This window comes from Macaca fascicularis, chromosome 14, assembly GCF_037993035.2.
Source record: "Macaca fascicularis isolate 582-1 chromosome 14, T2T-MFA8v1.1".
Taxonomy (NCBI): Eukaryota; Metazoa; Chordata; class Mammalia; order Primates; family Cercopithecidae; genus Macaca; species Macaca fascicularis.
This window is the reverse complement of record NC_088388.1, coordinates 891,476-914,700: the sequence shown is the minus strand read 5'-3', so window position 1 is coordinate 914,700 and position 23,225 is coordinate 891,476. Positions and strand designations below refer to the sequence as shown.

General features: G+C 57.3%; 1 protein-coding gene across 4 annotated transcripts in view; it reads right to left on the bottom strand.

Annotated features, from left to right (window-relative positions):
• Window positions 1-23,225, bottom strand: part of AP2A2 (adaptor related protein complex 2 subunit alpha 2) — an 87,770-nt gene that overhangs the window by 4,033 nt on the left and 60,512 nt on the right. For 2 of the 4 annotated variants that reach the window (XM_045372414.3, XM_045372415.3), the window contains exons 9-18: window positions 21,734-21,902; window positions 20,219-20,356; window positions 16,363-16,545; window positions 15,665-15,762; window positions 15,094-15,325; window positions 14,834-15,007; window positions 7,825-7,991; window positions 4,532-4,614; window positions 1,705-1,794; window positions 172-295 (exon numbers count right to left, since the gene is read on the bottom strand). In XM_045372414.3, the coding sequence (XP_045228349.1) occupies window positions 172-295; window positions 1,705-1,794; window positions 4,532-4,614; window positions 7,825-7,991; window positions 14,834-15,007; window positions 15,094-15,325; window positions 15,665-15,762; window positions 16,363-16,545; window positions 20,219-20,356; window positions 21,734-21,902 (1,458 nt within the window). The remainder of the gene's footprint in view (window positions 1-171; window positions 296-1,704; window positions 1,795-4,531; window positions 4,615-7,824; window positions 7,992-14,833; window positions 15,008-15,093; window positions 15,326-15,664; window positions 15,763-16,362; window positions 16,546-20,218; window positions 20,357-21,733; window positions 21,903-23,225) is intronic. The other 2 variants (XR_012422883.1, XR_012422884.1) reach the window with 1 other exon arrangement.

Genomic DNA, 23,225 nt, shown 5'->3' with positions numbered 1-23,225 from the left:
TGCGCTCTGCAGAGCTGAGGGCAGCAACAGCTCAGGTCGCATCCATGCACCATGAGTACCCACATGCCCTGGGTCCCCTCAGGAAGGACATGGGGGCACAGTCATGGAGCCCAGGCACACAGCTCAGGCGCCCACACAATCTTTGGCCCGGGGCGCACAGATGGCTCTTACCTGAACTGAATGTTGAGGACTGGCGCCTCCGTGAAGTCAGACACGCACTCTATGTTGACCACCTGCTGCACCTGCGCACCCCCCTCCACAGTCGGGTCCACGGGCTTGGTCTGCAGGTTCAGGTGTGTGTGCGTTAAGGAATCCAGCCAAGCAAGCCCCAGCGGCAGAAGCGGAAACGGGCTGGGCTAGAGCCCCAGCAGGACCCGTGGAGGCGAGCACACTCACCACGCTCCAGGACCACCAGCTACAGGTCAAGGGGCGGCCACACCACCCGGTCCTGCCTTTCCACCCAGACAATCCTCAAAACACTGTTTGCTTCTCACGCTTCCAAAACGGCTCCTCCATTTTAAAAAGTCGCTTAGACTATACACTGGCTGTTCTCCTTATCTGTTTTCACTCTGTGAGCCTCGGCTCTGGTTCTTACACACACAATTTTTGTCGCCGTTAGCAGAAACTGGTGCTTAGTAGGGCAGGAAAACTTTAAGAATCCTGGGAATAGCAGGCTCCTGAGACAGCGAGACTCAGAAAAGAGCCCGCCTTGCTGGGACCAGCATTGTTTTCATGCTGGAAAACAAGGGTTTGCCTACAGCCTCTCCTGAAGAAACAGCGACACGAGCGAAGCTGGGTGCAGGAGGCAGCAGGGTGCAGGCCTCGCCTACCCTCTGGGTCGTGTGCTGCCGGCCACGCAGCTGCTGGGCTTGCTGCTGCCTCGAGCCAAGCGGACCCCGAGGGAGAGACCCCTAAAGAGGGGCACAGTAGGAGTCAGCTTCCACTCCGGATTCTCAACGAAGTCTTTAATACACATGATCCTACATGTGTATTTTTAATGACTGTTTTGAAACAGCTTGAACAGTCTGCATTACAACATGCTCATGTTAAAATGAACACAGACCAGCCAGTGGCAAGGACGATGTTGCTTCACTCAGGTCTCGGACCATAAACCCCCAGGTGTCACCGTTTCTGGTCAAGCTGGGGTCTTCACGCTAACTCTACTCGGTGCGCCTATCCTTACAGGAAGAGGCGTTGGCATCTCCCTCTTTTAGCTGGGAAAGTTCTAGTAACACTTCTGGCATTATGAAGGGAAAATCGTCAGTCTAAAAGCTCTGCCAGAAGCACACACAAGCTCGGCCGGGGTGTGCGCACCGTGCTCCAGTCCCCGCCGGCGCCTCCCGTGCTCTGCAAGCAGCAGCTCTGTGAGGCTTCAGAGAGGAGGGATTTAAAGACAGTGTCACAGGAGGGTGAGACCAGCTGAAAAAGAAAGGGACTCAAACTAGCCAAATGGAAGGGGAAGAGACTTGTGCACAGTATTTTTAGATGCATTATCAAAAATTGACACTTCAATATGGAAGACTGCCTGTTTTCTTTTTGCTGCCCAACACCACAGGCAGACTACGATTGCCTGATTTTCATATAGCATCTGGAATTATCTTGCTATTTTAACAAAATAAGAAAACCGAAAAACTTCCTCAGAAGCCTCCTCTAAGTCCCACATTATGCTGTCTCTGGGCATGGGGGCGATGAAACCAAGGATATTAGGCTGAAGGTCATCTGAACAGATTAGTGTTGGAGTAAAATTTAGGAACTGCGTGGAGGTCTTATTACCATAAAAGATAAACATCCGACCTAGAAGGAAACACAAACCATTTTTTTCACACACATCATTTTACACTTACCCTGAATATTTACACTGAAAAACAAGAGCCCCCCCCCACACACAATCTTCAGCTGAATCAAAATTCACTGTTGTGATGCATGACTGTTGTTAAAATTAAGAACAAATTTTTTCCAGTTTTAGAACAAGCACACCAGTGTTGGAAACGGGCGGGGTATCTCCTCCACTCAGAGGTAACTTCTGCCCTCCAGCACCCTCCTCTCTCGGCCCCTCCTGCACACTCACATGGGATGGATGAGGTCACACGCGTATGCACGGGGAAGGACCTACAGAAAGCCCTGTCCGCAGGCTGGGCTACAGCTGGAGGGGCCTCGAGGGACGCCACAATCACACAGGCTGCTGCCGGCCCTGCCCCACGTCTGCGACACGTAAACACAGGCCGGCCCCGGCTGCCTCCCGTCAGGGGACCCGGCTGGCCTGCGTCCAGCACAGCACTGGTGCTGCACACGGGCCCTCACGGCAGCGGCTCATGCACAGCACTGGTGCTGCACACGGGCCCTCACGGCAGCGGCTCATGCACAGCACTGGTGCTGCACACGGGCCCTCACGGCAGCGGCTCACGCACAGCACTGGTGCTGCACACGGGCCCTCACGGCAGCGGCTCATGCACAGCACAGGTGCACGTTTTGGATGTGTTGCTGTTTTTATTTACATCACAGTAACAAATCTTTGTGAACATCTGTATGCCCCTTGAATTCAGAAAGGAAACCTCGAATATTCTGAAAAGGGTGAACAGTTTGGCATCACTCCTCCCACAATTTAAAAAACCAAAACCAACACCTAGTTGAAGCTTTCAAGGCCCAGAGTTTAAAAACTTAAACCAGGACTGAAAGTACCATCTGTTTTCAATGCAGCATTTCCCACAAGAATTACTCTGACAACCCTCACTTTTCTAACAGATCCCCGGTGGGCAAGCAACTAATTCTCTTTTTTCACACTCTTTCCGTGTTTTTCACAAGCGAAAGACAGAGCAGTCCTCAGGAGGCTCAAGGCAGGCACTGAGAGGAGGCAGGTCCGCAGCCAGGGCCCCTGTAGCCACAGGGTTCCCTGCACAGCGTTTTTTAACACTCAAAGGCTTTTTTATGTCCTTGTTCTAAACTGTGGTAAAACACACAGAACCTAACATTCACCTTTCTAGCCGTATTTAGGTGGACACAAGGACGCAGGAAGTGCAGCCACACTGCGCAGCCACTGCCACCACCATCTCCAGAACGTTCTCATCTTCCCAAACTGAACTCCGTCCCCATTAAACACCAACTCCCCATCCCCCTGGCCTAGGCCCTGGCACCCACGAACTACCTTCTGTCTCTATGAAGTCTCTAGGGACCGCATGCGTGGAGCCACACAGGATTTGTCCCTGCGTCTGGCCCGTGTCACTGAGCACCATGTCCTCAAGGTGCATCCGTGCTATTTTATGCATCAGAATTTCATTCCTTTCTGCCGTTTCATGGCTGAATAATATTCCACTGCGTCGACGGACCACATTTTGCTTATCTAGTCATCCACCCACGAACATCTGGGCTGTTTCTAACTTCTGGGGATTGTGAATGCTGCTATGGACATGGGTGGACAGGTACCTCTTTAAGACCCAGCTTTGATTCTCTGGGGTCTGTCCCCAGACGTGAACCTGCTTGGGTCAGAGTGATTCCACTTTCTTTTGTGTTTTGAGGAACTTCCCACAGTGACTGCACGACTGTACACTCCCACCAGTGGCACACAAGGCTCCAACGTCACCATGCCCTGCAGACACTCCTTTTCCTTCAAGGTTTGTTTTGATGTGTGTGTTATTTATTAATGAATGGATGAACAAACAACACGGTCTCGCTCTGCTGCCCAGGCTGCAGTGCAGTGGCATGATCTCAGCTCACTGCAGCCTCAAACGCCTGGGCTCAAGCGATCCTCCCCCCTCTGCCTCCCGAGTAGCTGGGACCACAGGTGTGGACCACCACATCTAGCTAATTTTTGTATTTTTTGTAGAGATGGGGTCTCACCATGTTGTGCAGGCTGGTCTCAAACACCTGGGCTCAAGTGATCCTCCCACCTCGGCCTCCCAAAGTGCTGGAATTACAGGCCTAAGTCACCAGACCACCAGGCCAGACTGTTTATTTATTTACAGAGTCTCACTCTGTTGCCCAGGCTGGAGTGCAGTGGCATGATCTCGGTCACTGCAGCCTCCACCTCCCAGGTTCAAGTGATTCTCCTGCCTCAGCCTCCTGAGTGGCATGCACCATCACGCAGAGCTAATTTTTGTATTTTTAGTAGAGACGGGGTTTCGCCATGTTAGCCAGGCCGGTCTCGAACTTCTGGCCTCAAGTGATCCGCCTGCCTCAGCCTCCCGACATGCTGGGGTCACAGGCGTGAGCCACCGCCCAGGCTACCTGTTTGTTTTATAACAGCCATCCTGGCGGGCTGAGGTGGTGTCTCGCTGTGGTTTTGACTGGCATTTCCTTCATGACTTTGTCCATCTTTTCAGGTGCTTACTGAGCATTCCTGTATTCTCCCTGGAGAACGTCTTTTCAACAACTTTGCACCCACCCCTCCCCCGCGGCCCCCTTTGGTTGTAGAGATGGGGTGGGGTCTTGATTTGTTGCCCAGGCTGTTCTTTTGCCCATTTTTTAATTGGGCTGCTTTCTTACTGACTTATGGGAGTTCTAAGAGAGGGTTTCATTAAGTAATTAAAACACATACCTAAATTCTGCCGAAATTCAGACTTAAGTCCAATTTGAAGCAGCTGATTTTCAAACAACACACCATTGTTTTTACAAACAAACCTAGGGGGAAAGGGACAGTGCACGTGTCACTCAAAGCCACCTGCAGAAAACACAAGGGTTTGTTCTGGGAAAAAATTCATAGCACGAGGAGGCCAGAAAACCTCTATGGGACACAAGGGAAGAAAAAAGTGGAAAAAGATTCCAAGGACCATCCTGACAAATAGCCACAGGTGGACAGTGAGCAGGGCACAGGGACGCGGGCACAGCTCCAGCGAGGCCTGTGAAGACAGTTGGTGCAGCTGCTTTCTAGGAACACGCTGGTCCACGTGTAACGGCCTCTCACGGCCCCAGACAGGACACGGGCGCGAAGGCATGCACACAGCTCTGGCCACGCCACAGACTCCATCCAACACGGGGGCCGGACTTCCACCCAGTGAGGGCCTCGCCATCAGAGCCTGGCTGCTCCCCGCTGATGCACACGCACACAAGGGCACCCAGCCATCCACCCACCAGCAGCACAGCCCTGCAGGGCCCTGGGCGCCCCCATCTCCCCTCTGGCCTCTCCTCTCGCCCCATGCGTGGTTCGTATCTACACCGCACAGGGAGCCCAGGGTTTTGCTCACCACAGGGCACCTATCTACACTACACAGAGTTAGGGGAAAATAAAATAGCATTGGTTAGTTTTCATTTGTGTTTCTCTCAGAAGAGCTTCAAGTTTTCTGACCTCCTCTAGGAAACTATAACTCCACAGTGACCTGGATCCAAAAGAGAGGAGAGGGAGGCAGGGCAGCAGCACAGGGCTCCTGGGTGCACCCAGCACAGAGATGGACGTGGCACTGATTCAGACCGCAGGGTGGGAAGGCAGGAGCTCACGGTGCCGCCCCCTCGCCCAACCCACCCCAGTGCCTAAGAAGCAAATGCTGCCTGGCAGCAGCCTAATTCTGAAATCTCCACACCCACCTGCGCTGATGCCGAGGAGATCAAGGTCAGCCACTCCTACGCTCACCCAGTCTCCACTAACTGCACCACAGCTGCCACCCTGGAAGGTCTGAGTGCTGCCGACCTGAAGATCAGCTCATCGGCATCCTGCCATATGGAGACCAGGCCAGGAAGAAGACGGAGGAAGCAGAGACAGACAGCAAGGGACAGTGACGGGTGGCCCTTGGCTTGCTCTCAGGGCCAGGAGGGCGCTGCTCGCCTCACACGGCCCCACTCCAGCCTGCCGCAGCCACAAGAGCCACTGAGGCAGCAGTCCCCGCACACACCTCTGGAGGCCACAGCCGCCCCCTGCACAGCCCGGCAGGCTGCCGGTCCAGCTCCAGCCACATGCAAAGCTTCAAAAGTCAAGTGTGGTCCAACCAACACACAACACAGGATGGTCATCCACAACACGGCCTGGAACACGTCTACTGCGCTTCACCCAGGACAGCCACAGCCGGCCACCAACAAAGCCGAGGCCACTTCACAGGAGGAGCCGGCCGAGGGATAGGTGTCCACTGTGCCCCGGGATCGCTGCTCTGCCCACAGCCAACAGTCTCTCCACACAAGAGGCCACGGAGTTTACACTCGTGGTTTCGCCTAAGCCACTTTAAAGCGAAATCTGTCAAGGACACGGGAGGAGCTCCGACTGATCACCCATGACGTGGCATGACAGAGGGGCCCTCGTGGTCGGCGTCTCTGCTTGGTTGCTTGCTTTTTAAAAGGTCATCCCAACTACAACCTGGCCTGGAGGAATTTTTGGGGAAAATGCAAACCACTCTGCAAGGCCACAAGAATGCAGCCGCCCTGTCCTGTGAGCCATGTTCCAGCAGCCACCGCAGCCGGCTCGCCCAGGCACTCTGTGCCTCTATCTACACCAAACACACGCAGACACCTGATGACCCTCTGTAGCCAGATCAAAGCCAAGATGGCCACATGCACAAGAGCCCCAATGCTCGGCCAGCTGGAGACAGCGCCACCCAATGTGAGGCATGCACAAGGCCATGTGCAGCTCCCAGCACAGCTGTATGGAGACGGGGCAGGTATGCGCCCAGCAGGGAAGGGCCACGGCTGCCACGGACTGCCCAGCCCCTGGTCCCTTCCTGCCACCGAGACACTGAGGAGTGGCCACCACCAGAGCCCTGGAACCTGGATTCTCAATCGCAAACACAACGACTCTAAGAGCAGTAAGAAGACTGTTTTCAGCCCAAGTGGCGATCTACACCAAACACCACGCTGGCCTGCCTCTCCTAAGTCCTTTTCCAACACGTAACAGGAAACAGAACTCACATGCAACATGAATACAAAGAACTGAAAAACATTTTAAAACACCAGAATTCTATTACAGTCTTCAAAACGCGGGACCAAAAGGCCATTCCTCAAAGGCTCTCTAACCTCTACCTGAGACAGAAACTGGCACCTGCGCTCCCACCCACAGGGCAGTGGGGGAGGGGGAGGGGGAAGGGGAAGGAGAGAGGGGGAGGGGGAGGGGAGGGAGGAGGGAAGTGGGGAGGGGAACGGGCGTCCACTCCGGGATCCTCCGCCAGACATGAAAACAAGCAGACGGCTGAGAGCAGCCAGCAAGGGGAATGCACAGCTGATGAGCCCAGCAGAGAGGGCTGGGGAGAGCACACACCAGGGAAGCGGTTGGCACGGACGATCTGAAGACCATGGAGACACTGGCAGAGACCACTGCATGTGGGGAGCTGGGAGGTGCCCATGCATTGGATAGAAATTAGAGCAGGACAAGCAGCAAAGACAGGCTGCCCTCGGGGGCAACCACAGGGTGGAGGCCAAAGGTGTGAGCAGGGCAGGCCTCACAGGAGGACTCAGCAAGTGAGCAACTCAAAGACAAGAGACTGGGCCTCCAGGCCAGACACAGACAAGACGGCTTAAGTCAGAGTGAAAAGCAGCCCAACTAGACAGGAAAGAGGCGAAGAGAGGAAACGAGCAGCTACAAAGAGTGTTTACCAACACTCAAAGAAAGAGCAGCTGAAGCATGATCGGACACAGCCGCCGGCCAGACCCTGTGGCTTCTTTCATGTCCTCTTTTCCTCCTGAGAGGAATGTCAGCCCTTTATCCAATGCACACTGCAGTCCACAAGTCAAGGTTCTGAGGGGAGTTACACAGCAAACCCACCCACGACACAGCAGCTCCCACTCTCTCCCCCAAGCAGTAATTTGGGAGGTAAACTCCGCTGCCCACCTCTGTCCAGCTGGCCGCGGCCACACCGGAAGTCAGGGGGCACGGCAGTCCCGTGCCCGTCTGCAGGACTCAGGAAACCTGACTACCTGGCAAAGTTGTCTTCGGAGCCAGGAGCGAGAGGCGCGACCACAGAGGCCGAGTCTGAGAACACGTCCACGAGCAGCCCGCCGCCGCCGGAGGAGGGTGGGGGGCCCGCAGGGGCAGGGGGGGCGGCCCCCAGACCCAGCAGGTCTGCCGACGGAGAAGGCGTAGACTGGAAGAGAAGGAAGGAGAGCATCAGCAGAGAGCCTCCCTGGCCTGGCCGGCCCGGGCAGCTCACACCTGCACATCCTCCCCCACGGCGCCCGCTTGGCAGCCATGCACTCCCGGGGGGCTGGGGCAGGCGGCACACGGCTCAGTGAGTGACCAGAGTGAAGGCTAACAGCCACTTCCTGAGTACATCCCAGAGTCCAGCCTAAAGATAACTGCACTTAAAACAGTCATAATTTCACCAAGACACCCTACTAAGACATTTTTTCACAAATGCTATTTGAATGAAAAAAATCTCAGAAAAATTTTGCCACGAAAGACATAAAAAATAAATACGTGGTTTAAGAAATAAGATAATGCAGGCTGGGCACGGTGGCTCACGCCTGTAATCCCAGCACTTTGGGAGGCCGAGGCGGGGGGACCACAAGGTCAGGAGATGGAGACCATCCTGGCGAACATGGTGAAACCCCATCTCTACTAAAAATACAAAAAATTAGCCGGGCGCGGTGGCGGCACCTGTGGTCCCAGCTCCTCAGGAGGCTGAGGCGGGAGAATGGTGGGAACCCAGGAGGCGGAGCTTGCAGTGAGCCGAGATCGTGCCACTCACTCCAGCCTGGGCGACAGAGCGAGGCTCCTGGGGCACATTATTAGTTTAATCGTTAAATCATTATTAATCACTAAAAGTCTACAGAACAGAGGCTTTTTGGCTGGGTGTGGTGCCTCACGTAATCCCAGCACTTCGGAAGGTTGAGGCAGAAGGACTGCTTGAGCCCAGGAATTTAAAACTAGCCTGGGCAACACAGCAAGAGACTGTCTCTGTTTTTGCTTTTTTTGAGACACTCTCACTCTGTTGCCCAGGCTGGAGTGCAATTGTGCAGACTCATTGCAACCTCCACCTCAAGCGATTCTCCCGCCTCAGCCTCCCAAGGAGCTGTGGCCGCCACCATGCCCGGTTAACTTTTGTATTTTTAGTGGAGACGGGGTTTCGCCATGTTGGCCAGGTTGGTCTTGAACTCCTGACCTCAGGTGATCCGTCCACCTCAGCCTCCCAAAGTGTTGGGATTCCAGGCGTGAGGCACCACACCTGGCCCCAGTAATTGCTCTTTGATCCTGGGCAAAGGCATAAAGAAAGAGCGCCTACGATCTCATGATTAAAGTCCCACAACAGGCACAAGCAGCTGCGCAGTTCATCGCATGCTTACCCATCCAACAGGGCAGCAGGCTCCCGAGCAACGCCCCAGTGGCCTGACCTCCAGAGCTCAGAGCTGCTCTGGGTTCCATGGGTCCTGCCCTGCAGTAGCCTGTGCACCAGAGGGACTCAGGTACTCCCTATAAAAAGGATACTCAGCCGGGCACGGTGGCTCACACTTGTAATCCCAGCACTTTGGGAGGCTAAGGGGGGGCAGATCACGAGGTCAGAAGTTCAAGACCATCCTGGCCAATATGGGGAAACCCCAACTCTACTAAAAATACAAAAATTAGCTGGGTGTGGTGGCGCGTGCCTGTAATCCCAGCTACCCGGGAGGTGGAGGCAGGAGAACTGAAACTGCGAGGCGGAGATTGCAGTGAGCCAAGATCACACCACTGAACTACAGCCTGGCGACACTCACACTTTGACACTGTACACCAGGGGCTCTTGGTGGAGAAATCCGCCACTCAGCTAAGAGCTTTCGGGAGATGTGGAGAGTTCTGACTATCACAACAATATTGGCATTTCACAGTCAAAAACCAGAGACAAAAGACACCCTGCCTTGAAGACTGTCTTGAGTAACTTTAGAATGTTCCACTGGACATCTAAGAAGGTAAAAAATGAGTTTGTAATTATCTGAGACTCCATCTGAATGCCATTTTACATTAATGCAAAGTTAAGTTGTCACACTGCACTTTCAAAAAAATTACACGTGCAGGTATGTGACATATGAATTTTACTTCAAGATAAACGAGGCATCACAAAGTGTGTTATGCAAAAAAGGTGCAGGTCAGAATGGGGGCAGGAGGAGTCAGAATGGGGGCGAAGGCAGTCAGAATGGGGGTGGGGGGAGTCTGAATGGGGGCAGGAGGAGTCAGAATGGGGGCGAAGGCAGTCAGAATGGGGGTGGGGGGAGTCTGAATGGGGACAGGGGGAGTCAGAATGGGGGTGAAGGGAGTCAGAATGGGGGCGAAGGGAGTCTGAATGGGGGCGGGGGAGTCAGAATGGGGGCAAGGGGGTCTGAATGGGGGTGAGGGAGTCAGAATGGGGGCAAAAGGAGTCAGAATGGGGGCAGGGGGGTCTGAATGGGGGTGAGGGAGTCAGAATGGGGGCGAAGGGAGTCAGAATGGGGGCGGGGGAGTCAGAATGGGGGTGGGAGGAGTCAGAATAGGGGCAGAGAGTCAGAATGGGGATGGAGGACAGTCAGAAGCGGGGCAGGCTCCCAGGCTCTGCTCTTGTGACTGAACACCTCTGCAAGAGATGACGACACGGGTCTCACGTGCTCCAAGGGTGGGAGGTCACAGAGAAGCTGGCAGAGAAGAGTCCCAAAAATATCCAAGGCGTGTCTCGATGAAACCATCTGAGGGTGGCACTTCGCTCCCCACGCCTGGGACAGCTCCCGCCAACACTCTGGTCTCCACAGCCTGACAAAGCTGTGAGCTATGTGGGAAGCCATCGGCCTTGGCAATGCACCTGCAGCCCAAATGGAGACAATTCCTCCTCTGCATCTAGTCACAGATGTTACCCCTGGTTCCTGCACTGATTCAAATACATCTATGGCTTTTGGTTTTTTTTTTTTTTTTTTTTTGAGACCGAGTCTTGCTCTGTTGCCCAGGCTGGAGTGCAGTGGTACGATCTCAGCTCACTGCAACCTCTGTCTCCTGGATTCAAGCAATTCTCCTGCCTCGGCGTCCCGAGTAGCTGGGATTACAGGCACACACCACCATGCCCAGATAATTTTTGTATTTTTAGAAGAGACAGGGTTTCACCATGTTGGCCAGGCTGGTCTTGAACTCCTGACCTCAAGTGATCCGCCCACCTCGGCCCCCCAAAGTGCTGGGATTACAGGTGTGAACCACCGCGCCCGGCCATCTATGGCTTTTAACTGCTTTCTAAAGTAGGAAAGCCCTTTGCCCTAGTAAATGAATTTGTACCTGAAACGTTACCACAGATGGTAATAGCGAGGCTCCAGGATAATAGAGACCTGAAGCCCACTTCGGGTTCCTCATCCCCTCCTCATTCTCTCAGGCCTGGGAGACCCTCCTCGGGGAGCAGGCCTGGCTCCTGGGCCGCACCAGTTCGCCTCCTCCCTCCAATAGCAGGACAACTTGAGGGGTGAAGGTTTTGCCTACAAGGGCCCCAGGCTCCTGCATGTGAGACCAGGCAGCCTCTGATCCCCACACCCCGTGCTCCCCGGCACAGCCAAGGACACGCACACCACAGCCTCCCCCAAGGAGCTGTGTGCAGAGAGGATGCTCAGAAGAAGTAAAATGTTCTGGCCTCATCTATGATCGTAAATAAAAGACATTTTGGCCAACGTGACACCAAGATAAAGCCACGGCCTTTTGTGGGAAAGGCACATGTGCTGATGCCACCCTGAGGCCCCTTCACGGCCCACACAGAAGGCCCTGAGCAAGAGAACTTCGCTGGGAGTGTCTCCCCATAGGGAGGTCCCACTGGAGCTCCTGTGAGCAGTGGGGGCTGGGAGTGTCTCCCCATAGGGAGGGGCCTCACTGGAGCTCCTGTGAGCAGTGGGGGCTGGGAGTGTCTCCCCATAGGGAGGCCTCACTGGAGCTCCTGTGAGCAGTGGGGACAGACTGGAAAGCACAGGATAGCAAGGAAGCCCACACACCACAGCTCTCGGTCAGAATGGAGGGGCCTACACACCACAGCTCTCGGCTCAGAATGGAGCTGCGTGCCTCAGCCACAGACACCTCCCTAAGGAACCCACCCGCCAGGCGCCACTGACCATCAGGAGTGAAGCCGAACTCCGAAAATCCACTGAATGAGCCCGGAAGGGGGACCCCTCCAAGGAGGGACCTTACAGAAATGCTGAACCTCACTGGACCCTCATCCTCCCTTTTTAGATGGCAGCACACTGCTCTTACTCCCAGGGTCCAGGAGTTTCCATCTGATCCCAAAGCCACGGTCAAGGCCAGGCCCTCCAAAGTCCACCCTGAGCCTAACTGGACAAATCTGGGTGTGATCAAAGGCCTGGGGTATGGGCACACCTCATTTCTCAGGACCCACATGAAAAAGAAACATCAAAGAAAAACCAAATAGAGCCTGACAACAATCCTACAGCCCCTCTCCATGCTCCCTCAGCGAGTTCCTCTTAACGTCAAAGCAGCTGGAGGGGAGCGAGAGCACCTGGTGCCTTCCCAGCTTCAAACAGGCAATTCCAGGTTTCCATGGAAGGCTTCACAGTGCCCTTGCTGAAAGCCGGCGGCCAGGAATCCCTGCACACCAGCCTCCCCTGGGTCACATCTTCCTGCCCTCGCCTCCTCACCCAACTGGGGCTGGGTCCTCCTCTCTGCAGGGCAGAGGCACTGCCGGCCCAGCGCCCACGGGGAGGCCCCTGCTCCGGCAGCTCACAGACAAATCTCCACAAGCAAGTTTCTGTCTCCAGAAACCTATGTCAAGACGCTCGAAGGACAGGGAGAGATGGATTAGAGGAATGACAGAGGCCTGCAGCACCAGGCACCTGGCTACTGACGTCCCACGGGAGGAGACAGGATCAAAAGCAGGTCACCAGCTCCACAGAGCACGTGAGAAACACAAGCATGAAGGTGTTTAAGCGTGAAGGGAAGATGCCCACCTGGGGGGAAACAGCTACATCTTTCATTTACCTCATTCACTCCAGGATCAGCTCACAGGCAATTCAAGCCTCCAGAGGGCAGGCACAGCAGCATGCCACCAACAATGCAGAGAGAGGCCAAGGGGGACAGGGCTGCATGGAGGACACGAGGCGGGGCAGGGTGGGGGGAGGAAGAGGGGAAGGGAAGACTGCTCAATGAGATGTCAGCCTCAGCCAGGAGGGGGAGGAGGGGGAGGGGGAGGAGGGAAAAGAGGAGGAAGAGGTGGTGAGGAGGAGGAAGAGGAGTGGGGAGTAGGAGGAAGAGGAGTGGGGAGGAGGAGGAGAGGGAGGAGGGGGAGGAGGAGGAAGGAGAGGAGGAAGGGGAAGGGGAAGGAGGTGGAAGAAGAGGAGGAAAAAGAGGAAGAGGAGGGGAGGAGGAGAGGGAGGAGGGAGGGGGAGGGAGAGGGGAAGAGGGAAGGAGAAAGGCGAAGAGGAGAGGGGCAGAGGGAGAAGGAAGGGGAGGAGGGGAAGGGGAGAGGGGGAGCAGGAGAGGGAGGGGGAGAGGGGGAGGAGAGGAAGGGGGAGGAGAGGAAGGTGGAGGAAGAGGGGTGAGAAGAAGGGGGAGGGGAGGGGAAGGTGGAGGAAGGGGGGAAGAGGGGAAGGAGGGAAGCGGGGAGGAGGGGAAGGTGGGGGAAAAGGGGAAGGAGGAAGAAAAGGAGGGGGAGAAGGGAGGGGGAGAAGAGGGAGAGGAGAAAGGTGAGGGAGAGGACAATGAGGTGGGAAAGGAGGGGGAGGAGGGGGGAGGAGGGGAAAAGGAGGGGGGAGGAGGGGGAGGAGGGAGAAGAGGGGAGGAGAAAGAGGAGGGGAGGAGAGGAAGAGGAGGGGGAGGAGGAGAGGAAGAGGAGGGGGAGGAGGAGGGGAAGGAGGAGAGGGGGAGGAGGAGGGGGAGGGGAGGGGGAGGGGAGGGAGGGAGGAAGGGGAGGAGGAGGAGGAAGAGAGGGGAGGGGGAAGGGGAGGAGGGGGGATGAGGGGGAGGAGGAAGAGGAGGAAGAGGAGGAAGAGGAAGAGCAGGAGAAGCCACTGGGCACGATGTCAGGCTGAGCCTGGATACCGGCCCCATGGCAGGCCCTGCACTGTCAGCCAGAGAGGCAGGACACATGGTCAGCAGGGCACATAAGCAGGTCCCTGCCAAGGAGTGCCAGGACTCCGACACGAGCACCCTCCCAACCAGCAAACTGCCAGGGCAGGCACCACCACAGGTGCTCACCCCACAAAGCCCTGCTGATACCAGGTAGCAACACTGGTTGCCACCACTGGACCTGCGTCCTGGACAGAAGATTCTCTCTCCAGAGCTCCTCTAACTGGACAAACAGAAAGCCCGTGTGACCCCGACAGGAGCCCTCCCTGACAGTGCAGAGGGGGGACAGCCGGCAAGCAGAGCCAAGCAAAAGCGCAACTATCCCAACGACACTTCTCTCCCGACAAATACCACAAGACACTCTCAGCCATGGGACTATTCTCATCACATCACACATACAAGGAAAACCAGATCTAACCCAACTCACTAGAGAAAACCTCGAAGAGCAGGGCATGAGAAGTCCTCTCTAAATCAACAAAGCATGTGTGGACAGTTGCCTGGGTGAGGCAGTCCTACAGGAGAGGGGACGGCCACTTCCCCTAAAACAAGTCACCACAGCAGATGTGGGAGCTGAGCTGGACAAGACAATGGTCTGAAGGAAGCACCTCGCCCAGCAAGGACAGTGGCCCCCGGGACAGGCCAGCGGGGTGTCCAGTAAGGACAGTGGCCCCTGGGAAAGGCCAGTGGGGAGTCCAGCAGGGACAGTGGCCCCTGGGACAGGCCAGCAGGGAGTTCAGCAGGGACAGTGGCCCCCGGAACAGGCCAGCAGGGAGTTCAGCAGGGACAGTGGCCCCCGGGACAGGCCAGCAGGGTGTCCAGAGCCACAGTCGGCACCTGGGTTCTCAGTACATGCTCCTCCCTGACAGGCAAATGCTCTGCTGGTCCCAAGTCTTGGGGGTGAGGCCCTCACAGGTCTGGGTACACAGCAGGTGAGGAACCCACCATGGCACTGGTGCTGGCCGGGGCAGGCTCGGGGCCCCCATTCACATCCACACTCCTCTCCCGCTTGGTGTCCTCCAGGTCTGTCACTGTGCTGGGGCCCTTCTTCTTCTTGAGCTTTGCCAAGATGGAGGACTCCCGCTCCGGGAACGGGGGCATCTCCTCCAGCACGGTCGCCTTGGAAAGAACACAGGGTGGGCTTGGTCAGAGTCCCTGACCTCCCACCCTCAGTCAAGCCAGCCCGAAGGATGGGGGCCTCCTACCAGGATGTCGGTGCTGGCCACAGTGCTGAGCCGCAGGTACTCCACGGCGCGTTGCTGCAGCTCCACGTCTGCATTCCTCAGCTGGCTGTCGCTGCGCAGCACGTCCTGGATGGTCGGCTTCACCTCAGGAAAGAGGTTCACGAACTTGATGTAGGTGGACAGGAGCAGCGCGCGGGTGGGGACGCTGCATAGGTGGAACTTGGAGTGCAGCAGGTTGAACTGGATCAGCGGGCTAGGGGGGTGGGGAGAGCACAACATGGGAACGCCATCGTCCCCTCGCAGGCTCCAGCATGTCCCCGCAGGGGACGGACAGCAGCAAGACCCCCTTGCCTGCACCAGAGGCCGCTGGTCAGGACCCTCTTCCAGCTCCAGATCCCACTGCAAGGCACCCCTTTCACAAAGTCAGCCATAAACCCCATGTCTCTATTTTCTCCTAGAATCCCTGCTTTTTTTTATCAACTGAAGGAAAACAAAAAGACGCCAATTGGGAGCAGACAAGGCTCTGCGAGGCCTCCCAACAAAGCCAGCTGGCACCTCGCCTCTTGGCCCCGACTCGCAAAGGGCCTCTCACCTGGATCTCGGGTCTCCGGCTATCAGGTTTCCAAACTCCCCCAGGATGTAGCCGCCCACTTTGACCAGGTTCTCGTGGCACGCGGGAGCCTGAAGAGCCTGTGAAGCACAAACACAATGAGCCGGGGTGGCAGCCAAGTGTCCAGAGCTAAGGCGAGGCAGGCACGTCCTGGCACGGTGCACCCTACACCAGCACCAGCCCCTCAACTTCCTGGAGACCTCAGTCCAGGTGCTCATCCCTGCCTTCCTGAGCACCCTCAGCACCTGTGTCAGCAGCAAGGAACCCGAGGCTGCCACACGCTGACCTGCCCTGGAGGGAGCTGCAGGGTCCAGAACAGGCTCCAGCCGGGGAGGTTCTGCCAGCGTCCTCATGGCACACCCCTTCCCGGTGGCCTAATCCTCTCCGATGGACAGGGCAGGCCCCGCCACGGCAGGCCCCAGCATGCTCTCACACACACAGGGGCCGGCTTTCTCAGATGGCCCCCAGAGAGCCAAAAGTTTGAGAGTTAGGGTGAGAAGAAACTGGGACTCTCGTGGGGCGCCAACAGCGGAGGAACTAGAGCCTCAGGGAAGAGCTGAGGGGCAGGAGGGGTCAGCGACAGCCCTCGGCACCTCCACCCAGCCAGGCTGGAACCACTCACTGCTCACCTTCCGCGACTGCCCTCCACCCCATCCTTCCTGCCGTCCTGCGGGCCATACCTCGAACACAGTCTTGGCTGCGTAGCCCTGCACGTCGTCCCGGTTGATGACGATCTGAATGACTCGGTACCACACCTCTTCACTCACGTAATCACCAGCAATTCGGATCAAGTTCAAGATGGTATCCACGTACCAGGTGTAGTCCACCGCGTACTTCTCTGCCAGGATGGCGACCTTCAGCACCTGCAGGGGACGGGCTGCTGAGGGCCGGCACCTGCAGGCCGTGGCAATCCCAAAACCAAACTGTCATCCAAAGTCAAAGTGAGGGTTTCAGAAGCACCTAAATGTGTCTACAAAAGTTTGGGACATGCAGAAAGCTTGAACTAGATTCTCAAAAAGGGCCATGAGCCCGAAAGTTTAAGATTCCCTGACTTAAACAAAGAAAGCCAGGAAGAGGCGGAGACCAGCGCACAGAAGGCCACGGCCACAGCCAGGCCACCTGCCACCTGGGCCCTTGTCTCCCAAAGCCCCGACACCTGGTGGCAGCACTCCTCTGATCATGCCACCCTGGGCTCCTGGCGGCCACTTCTCTGGTGGTTTCCTCCAGCTCTGGCCAATCTTTCCTGCGAGCCTCACCTGGGGGTTCCCCTTCTTCCCCTCTCTGGCTCACTCTTACGGGTGGCCCCTGGAGGCACCTGCCCAGCCCACACCCACGTGGCAGCCACTCACATGGAGCTCTGCCAGGCTGTCCAACACCAAACTCATCTCCCCAAAGTCACCTCACCTGGAACCAAGCCCCCCTCCAACAGCACCAGCTGCCAACACCAACGCCAGCAGGCATCAAGACCACGCGCCTCCCGAGGGCACCCCCAATACCCTGCCACCCCTCCACACACCGCTGCCCCCTCTCCACACCCTGCTGCTGGCCTCTCAGGCACTGGTGACTGGGCCCCCCCCTCCGAGAGTCGCTGCCTGGAGCCTGGATTCCCAAATCCCAACCTGACTCCGTGACACTTCCAAGGCATCATTCCAAAACGTACTACTGCCTCTGAGCCCTATCCTCAGCCCGGGGCTGTGCACCAGGGGCCCTCAGGCCTCACTGGTAGGGTCCCCACCTCTGCCTCACATGCCCTTCTCCCCACCTTGTGCTAAGTCACCTCCCACCCCTCCACAAACGGCTGCTCTGCCCTCCCAGGGGCCTCTGCACCATCATCCTCTCCAGACCAGGTCACTACCGCCTTCTGCAGTCCACATGGCCCCCCAGGAGTGTAATGCCTCCTGAGGCCCCCAGAACATAGGCACTTCCTCTGGCCATCCCACCCACAGTGCAGCACCCACAGTCCTGCTCTCAATCCGTCCCCCTCTGTGGACGGGAAGGTGCTGAGTAGGCAGGGAGTGGGCCACGTCCAGTTTGGACACTTAGCACCTAGCACAGCCAGAGAACATGCTCTGCCATGCTCGGCTGAAAGGACGGGGGAGGGGAGCACCACGCCCGGCTGAAAGGACGGGGTGGGGGGAGCACCATGCCCGGCTGAAAGGATGGGGTGGGGGAAGCACCATGCCCGGCTGAAAGGATGGGGTGGGGGGAACACCATGCCCGGCTGAAAGGACGGAGTTGGGGGAGCACTATGCGGCCTGAGACACAGCACCTGTCTTACTCCTCGCAGCAGGAGCCAGCTGAGGATTGCCACTCATCACGTAGAGCCGCTCATCACGCAGAGGGGCGAGAGCAGACACCGGGCTGAAGAATGCCCAGGACCTCAAAATCTGCTGTATTCAGAAGCACACTGCTTCTGTCTCTGTTCAAACCACCCAGAATGACGACCAGGAACGAGGCTCCTGTGACGGCCGTCCCCAGAGCCAGCCCCACCCCACCACAAGTGTTGAGACCAGGCCACACTGCCCCAGCCAGGCCAGAGAGGGTCCACTGGCTGCAGTCAACAAGCACCTGCCTGGCCACTCTACAGACAGCCCTGCCCTACACCAAACGCTCCCCGCGGTGCCTGCCCTTGGGGCCTCCTGCCGGGAGTCGGCCCACCCCTGTTCCTGGGCCCCTCAACTTCCCAGGCCCACTGCCCTGTCCTGAAGGGTGGACAGTCCAGCGTGAGAGTCACCTCCTGGCCCCCGCCCTCTGCAGGTCTGCAGTGCCTCACTGAAGCTCGGTCTGTGATAATTTCACCCCTCAGCATTGAAGTCCCAGTACCTGGGCCCCTCCGTTCACTAAAGACCCCTGAAAACCTGCATCTCTCACCTGGGAATAGCCACGCCCACCCGCCCAAAGCGACCTGTCACCTGCCGCCAGCTCCGACCATGGCTCTCGGCAAAGCGCCCAAGGAGGCCTCGAGCTGTACTTTGCCCAAAAAGACAAATAACAAAGTGTTTTCTATACAATGGAGGCACTGTCTCAGCCTCAACAAGAGGCTGTGGTCCTGGCTGGTGACAGTGGCCAACCCCACATGAGGACACCCGGGCCTGCCCCTTAAACCCCACCATCCACAGACAGTGAGCCTGAGAGGCCTGTGAGCATGGTGGAGGCCTCAGGCCCTCTCCTCTGCTGACCATGTGGCCTCCACAAGGGTTCCTTCCCTCAAGTTTTGGGTCATGCTCAGTCTTTCATCCTTTCTTTTTTTTTTTGAGATGGAGTCTCGTTCTGTGCAATGGCGCGATCTCGGCTCACTGCAAGATCCGCCCCTCCCGAGTTCACACCATTCTCCTGCCTCAGCCTCCCCAGAAGCTGGGACTACAGGTGCCCACCACCACGCCCGGCTAATTTTTTGTATTTTTCGTAGAGATGGGGTTTCACCGTGTTAGCCAGGATGGTCTCGATCTCCTGACCCCGTGATCCACCCGCCTCAGCTTCCCAAAGTGCTGGGATTACAGGCATGAGCCACTGCGCCCTGCTGATGCTCAGTCTTTCACACATACAGGTTCGATGAGCTTCAGCAATTTGGCAAGTATGCACGCCTACTTTGTGGATAAAAACAACATGGGAAATTAAGCTATGGCCTAGATCCCGTCCTTCCCAGAGATCAAGAGAGAGACACAAAAAAAAGCCAAGCCACAAAGGATTAATTCAAGGGCTCAAAATGCAACATAATTAAACAAATAAAAGAATTTTGCCCACAGGAGTCTGAATTTGTACAGCCCCAGCGTAGATGGCTACAGCCTCACTCAGACCTGGGGCTGCAGTGCCACCACCGAAAGGACAGGCAGGCCACAGAAGCCACGCGGGGCAGGTGTTTTAGTTATTTTTTTTTTTTTGAGATGGAGTTTCACTCTTGTTGCTCAGGCTGGAGTGCCGTGGCAGGATCTCGGCCCACCACAACCTCCGCCTCTGCCTCCCAGGTTCAAGCGATTCCCCTGCCTCAGCCTCTGGAGTAGCTGGCATTACAGGCATGCGCCACCATGCCCAGCTAATTTTGTATTTTCAGTAGCGATGGGGTCAGGGGTTCTGCATGTTTGTCAGGCTGGTCTTGAACTCCCAACCTGGTGATCCACCCGCCTCAGGCTCCCAAAGTGCTGTGATTACAGGCATGAGCCACCGCACCTGGTCAATAGTTATTTTCAAGACCAAATGACTCTACCAAAAATGAGTTGTTGTTTTTTTTTTAAAGACAGGGCCTCGCTGTGTTGCCCAGGCTGGAGTGCAGTGACATGATCTCGACTCACAGCAGCCTCAACCTCCTGGCCTCAGGTGATCCTCCCGCCTCCGCCTCAGGAGTAGCTGGGACCACAGGCGCCACCACACCCAGCTTGAAAATGTGGATTGAAATGCAGAGGCAGAGGAGCCTTGTATCCAGCATCTCATGGGTTCTCAATCAAGCCCTGAGGGACAGAATCACAGAGCACGAAGGAAATTCCGCCCCTGAGATTCGTGCTTGTGGCAGGAGAGGACTCAGAGGCCACCAGAACTCACAATCTCTTCTCGGATGGAGTAGTCGGCCGTCTCCAGATAGCTCAGCATCTCGGCCACGATCTGTGGGGCATTGCTGCGGTCGCACATGGCATAGAGGAGGTCCACGGCCCGCTGCCGCACGCTCACGTCCCGCTCGGTCTGGGGAACAAGGCACAGAGTAAGAGGCCGCAGGAGCAAGGCCCAGGCTTGGGGATAGGCCCGGCACCGCATCTCAACGCCCACCCTGAGCTTCCCTCACACACACATCCAGGTCCAAGGATCCGACCTGCACTCGGGCCACATGTGTCTGGATGGCCCGGAAAAGAGTTCCGCCTACTCACCCGGCCCTCCCACCGCACAGGCCGGTTTCGCTAGGTCCCAGCGCACTGCCTGGGTTCCCTCCGCTGGCCCGCGCCTCCCTCTGCACAGGCCAGCTTCGCTGGGACCGAGCGCACTGCCTGGTGTAGACGGCCCGGAATAGAGTTCCGCCTCCTCGCCCGCGCCTCCCTCCGCACAGGCCAGCTTCGCTAGGACCAAGCGCACTGCCTGGTGCAGGTTATTAAGGCCTCTCTTCCATGCAGCTGAAGACCCCGCTGCCTCCGACACTGCCGTGGAGCTGCCCCAAGGCAGGTTCTCACGCCCCACGCTGGAGCCCGTGCTGATGAGCCCCCGCTGATGAGCCCCCAAGAGGCTCTGCAGCATGAGAAAGCCCGAGGTCTGCATAGCTCTGCTCCCAGCAAACGGCAGGAGAGTGGGCACTGCCAGCCCTAGCACTGGCCGTATTAAAATGAGCGTCCAGCCTTTCTGACAATAGGGATTGACTAAAACACACACCGAACCAGGACCAAGAAGAATCCAGAATACCAAACGCCCACCACGAGCCCCTCGCACGCCACCCGGAACACCCGTGAGCTGCACACACACGTGTGGAGGGCCGGGAGCGGCCCTGCCACAGCCTGAGGCTGAGCCAGACGGGAGACGTGCAGCTCCCCACCTCCCACCTCCTAACACATGCACACCGGTGACTAAGGACGTGGCAGACACGTCCTACATGGAACGAACCCTCGGGGTCGCTCTGGAGTCTCACGAAGGCTGGCAATGGCCAACCTCAACTGGGTCTTCCAACTCTGAAATTTTAACCCCCAAATAAAGTGAGTTTCCTTTGCAAAAAGAGGATTTTCTCAGAGATGAGGGAAAAAATTTCATCTTTCTACCAAGAAGAACTATTTCTACTTGTTGGCATTATGCACATGCAGGATGGCACACGGGGACCTGCCCCCAGCAGGGAAAGGGCTGCCAGGGACTCGTGTGCTCAGCCTAACCAGCAGAGCAGGGCCGTCCTGGCCATCGCCAGGCAGCATGGCCCTCAACTGTGGTGTGACCTCCCAAGAGTAGGTGACAGGCAGAGGCCAGCAGCACCAGCCACCACCTCCATCTCTGCGGGGAGTCAGGAAGCACTGCGTCCCCCCAGCCTTCACAGGAAGGCCCACAGCACCTGCTCAGGGAGTGAGCAGACCCCGAGGACAGGGCACTCGCCTTCAGGGCGTTGATGACAGTCTCGATGTGTGTCTTGACAGCCTCGTGGGAGAACTCGGAGCTGGCCAGCGTGCACATGCTCTCCAGGGCCAGGTAGCGCAGGTTGGTCTCGCGGTGCTGCAGGAACTGGCCCAGCTGGTTGCAGGCGCGGACGAGCAGGTTCGGCTCACTGCATGGAGGGAGGGGAAATGGGGGGGGCGGTTTCCTCAGCAAGTGTGACACAAACTGGACAGAGCCTGCGTTCCCCAACGGGTCCAGATGGCAGATAGCAAAGTCACACCGCACTCACCGCCACCGCACTGCTCAAGTGGGAACTCGGGAGCCTCCCCAGATGCACCTGACCCCTACCCCTGACTTCCGTTTTGCGTCCATTCTGTGCATCCCCCCAGTGACAGTCAGCAGCCCATGCATCCACTGGAGCTTCCCAGCACCTCCTGAGCCTCAATCTGCATGAGGCTCGCAGGAGGCCGGTCAAGCTGTGACCGGCAATGGGGTCTCAGGCACCAGCCCGGGGCAGGGAGAAGGCTGAGAAGGCTGGGAGCGTGGCTGCTGCCCCACTCACTCTACTGTCTCTTCAGAACGTGGCTTCTCCTCACATAACAACAGAGCTTTCTCTAAAATGGGAAATTTCACTTTTAATAGCTCCCAGCTCTCTCAGACTGAGTTTTCATCATTTGTAAAAATGCTGTAGTAGCAAATGGGTGGTGTTCACTAGCTGTAGAGAGCGTCTGCCCACAGCCTGGCATGTTTCCTCATTATCGGGAGCCTGGTGGGAGCTGCAATCTCATTCTCACAGGACCCTAAAGCACGGCACCACACGCAAGACCCACGCCAGCCCACATGCAGTGCACCACAACTGCTGAGCAGAAAAGGCGTGGAAGCAGAGGAGGCAGACGCTCCGGGCCGTGTGGTGGGGGCAGAGGAGGCAGACCCTCCGGGCCGTGTGGTGGGGGCAGAGGAGGCAGACCCTCCGGGCCGTGTGGTGGGGGCAGAGGAGGCAGACCCTCCGGGCCGTGTGGTGGGGGCAGAGGAGGCAGACCCTCCGGGCCGTGTGGTGGGGGCAGAGGAGGCAGACCCTCCGGGCCGTGTGGTGGGGGCAGAGGAGGCAGACCCTCCGGGCCGTGTGGTGGGGGCAGAGGAGGCAGACACTCCGGGCCGTGTCAGACCCTCCGGGCCGTGTGGTGGGGGCAGAGGAGGCAGACCCTCCGGGCCGTGTGGTGGGGGCAGAGGAGGCAGACCCTTCGGGCCGGGTGATGGGGGCAGAGGAGGCAGACCCTCCAGGCTGTGTGGTGGGGGCAGAGGAGGCAGACCCTCCGGGCTGTGTGGAGCGGCCAGTCACTCACCCTGTGCCTTGTGCTGTGTGGATGGGCACAGCCGTTTCCAGCACTGCCCTGGGACCCTGGACCCACCAAGTATGGCTCTATGCCCAGCAAAGTCACAGGACATGTGCACATGCCCCCCACCCCATCCCCGTCTCCTCTCCGTTCCATGA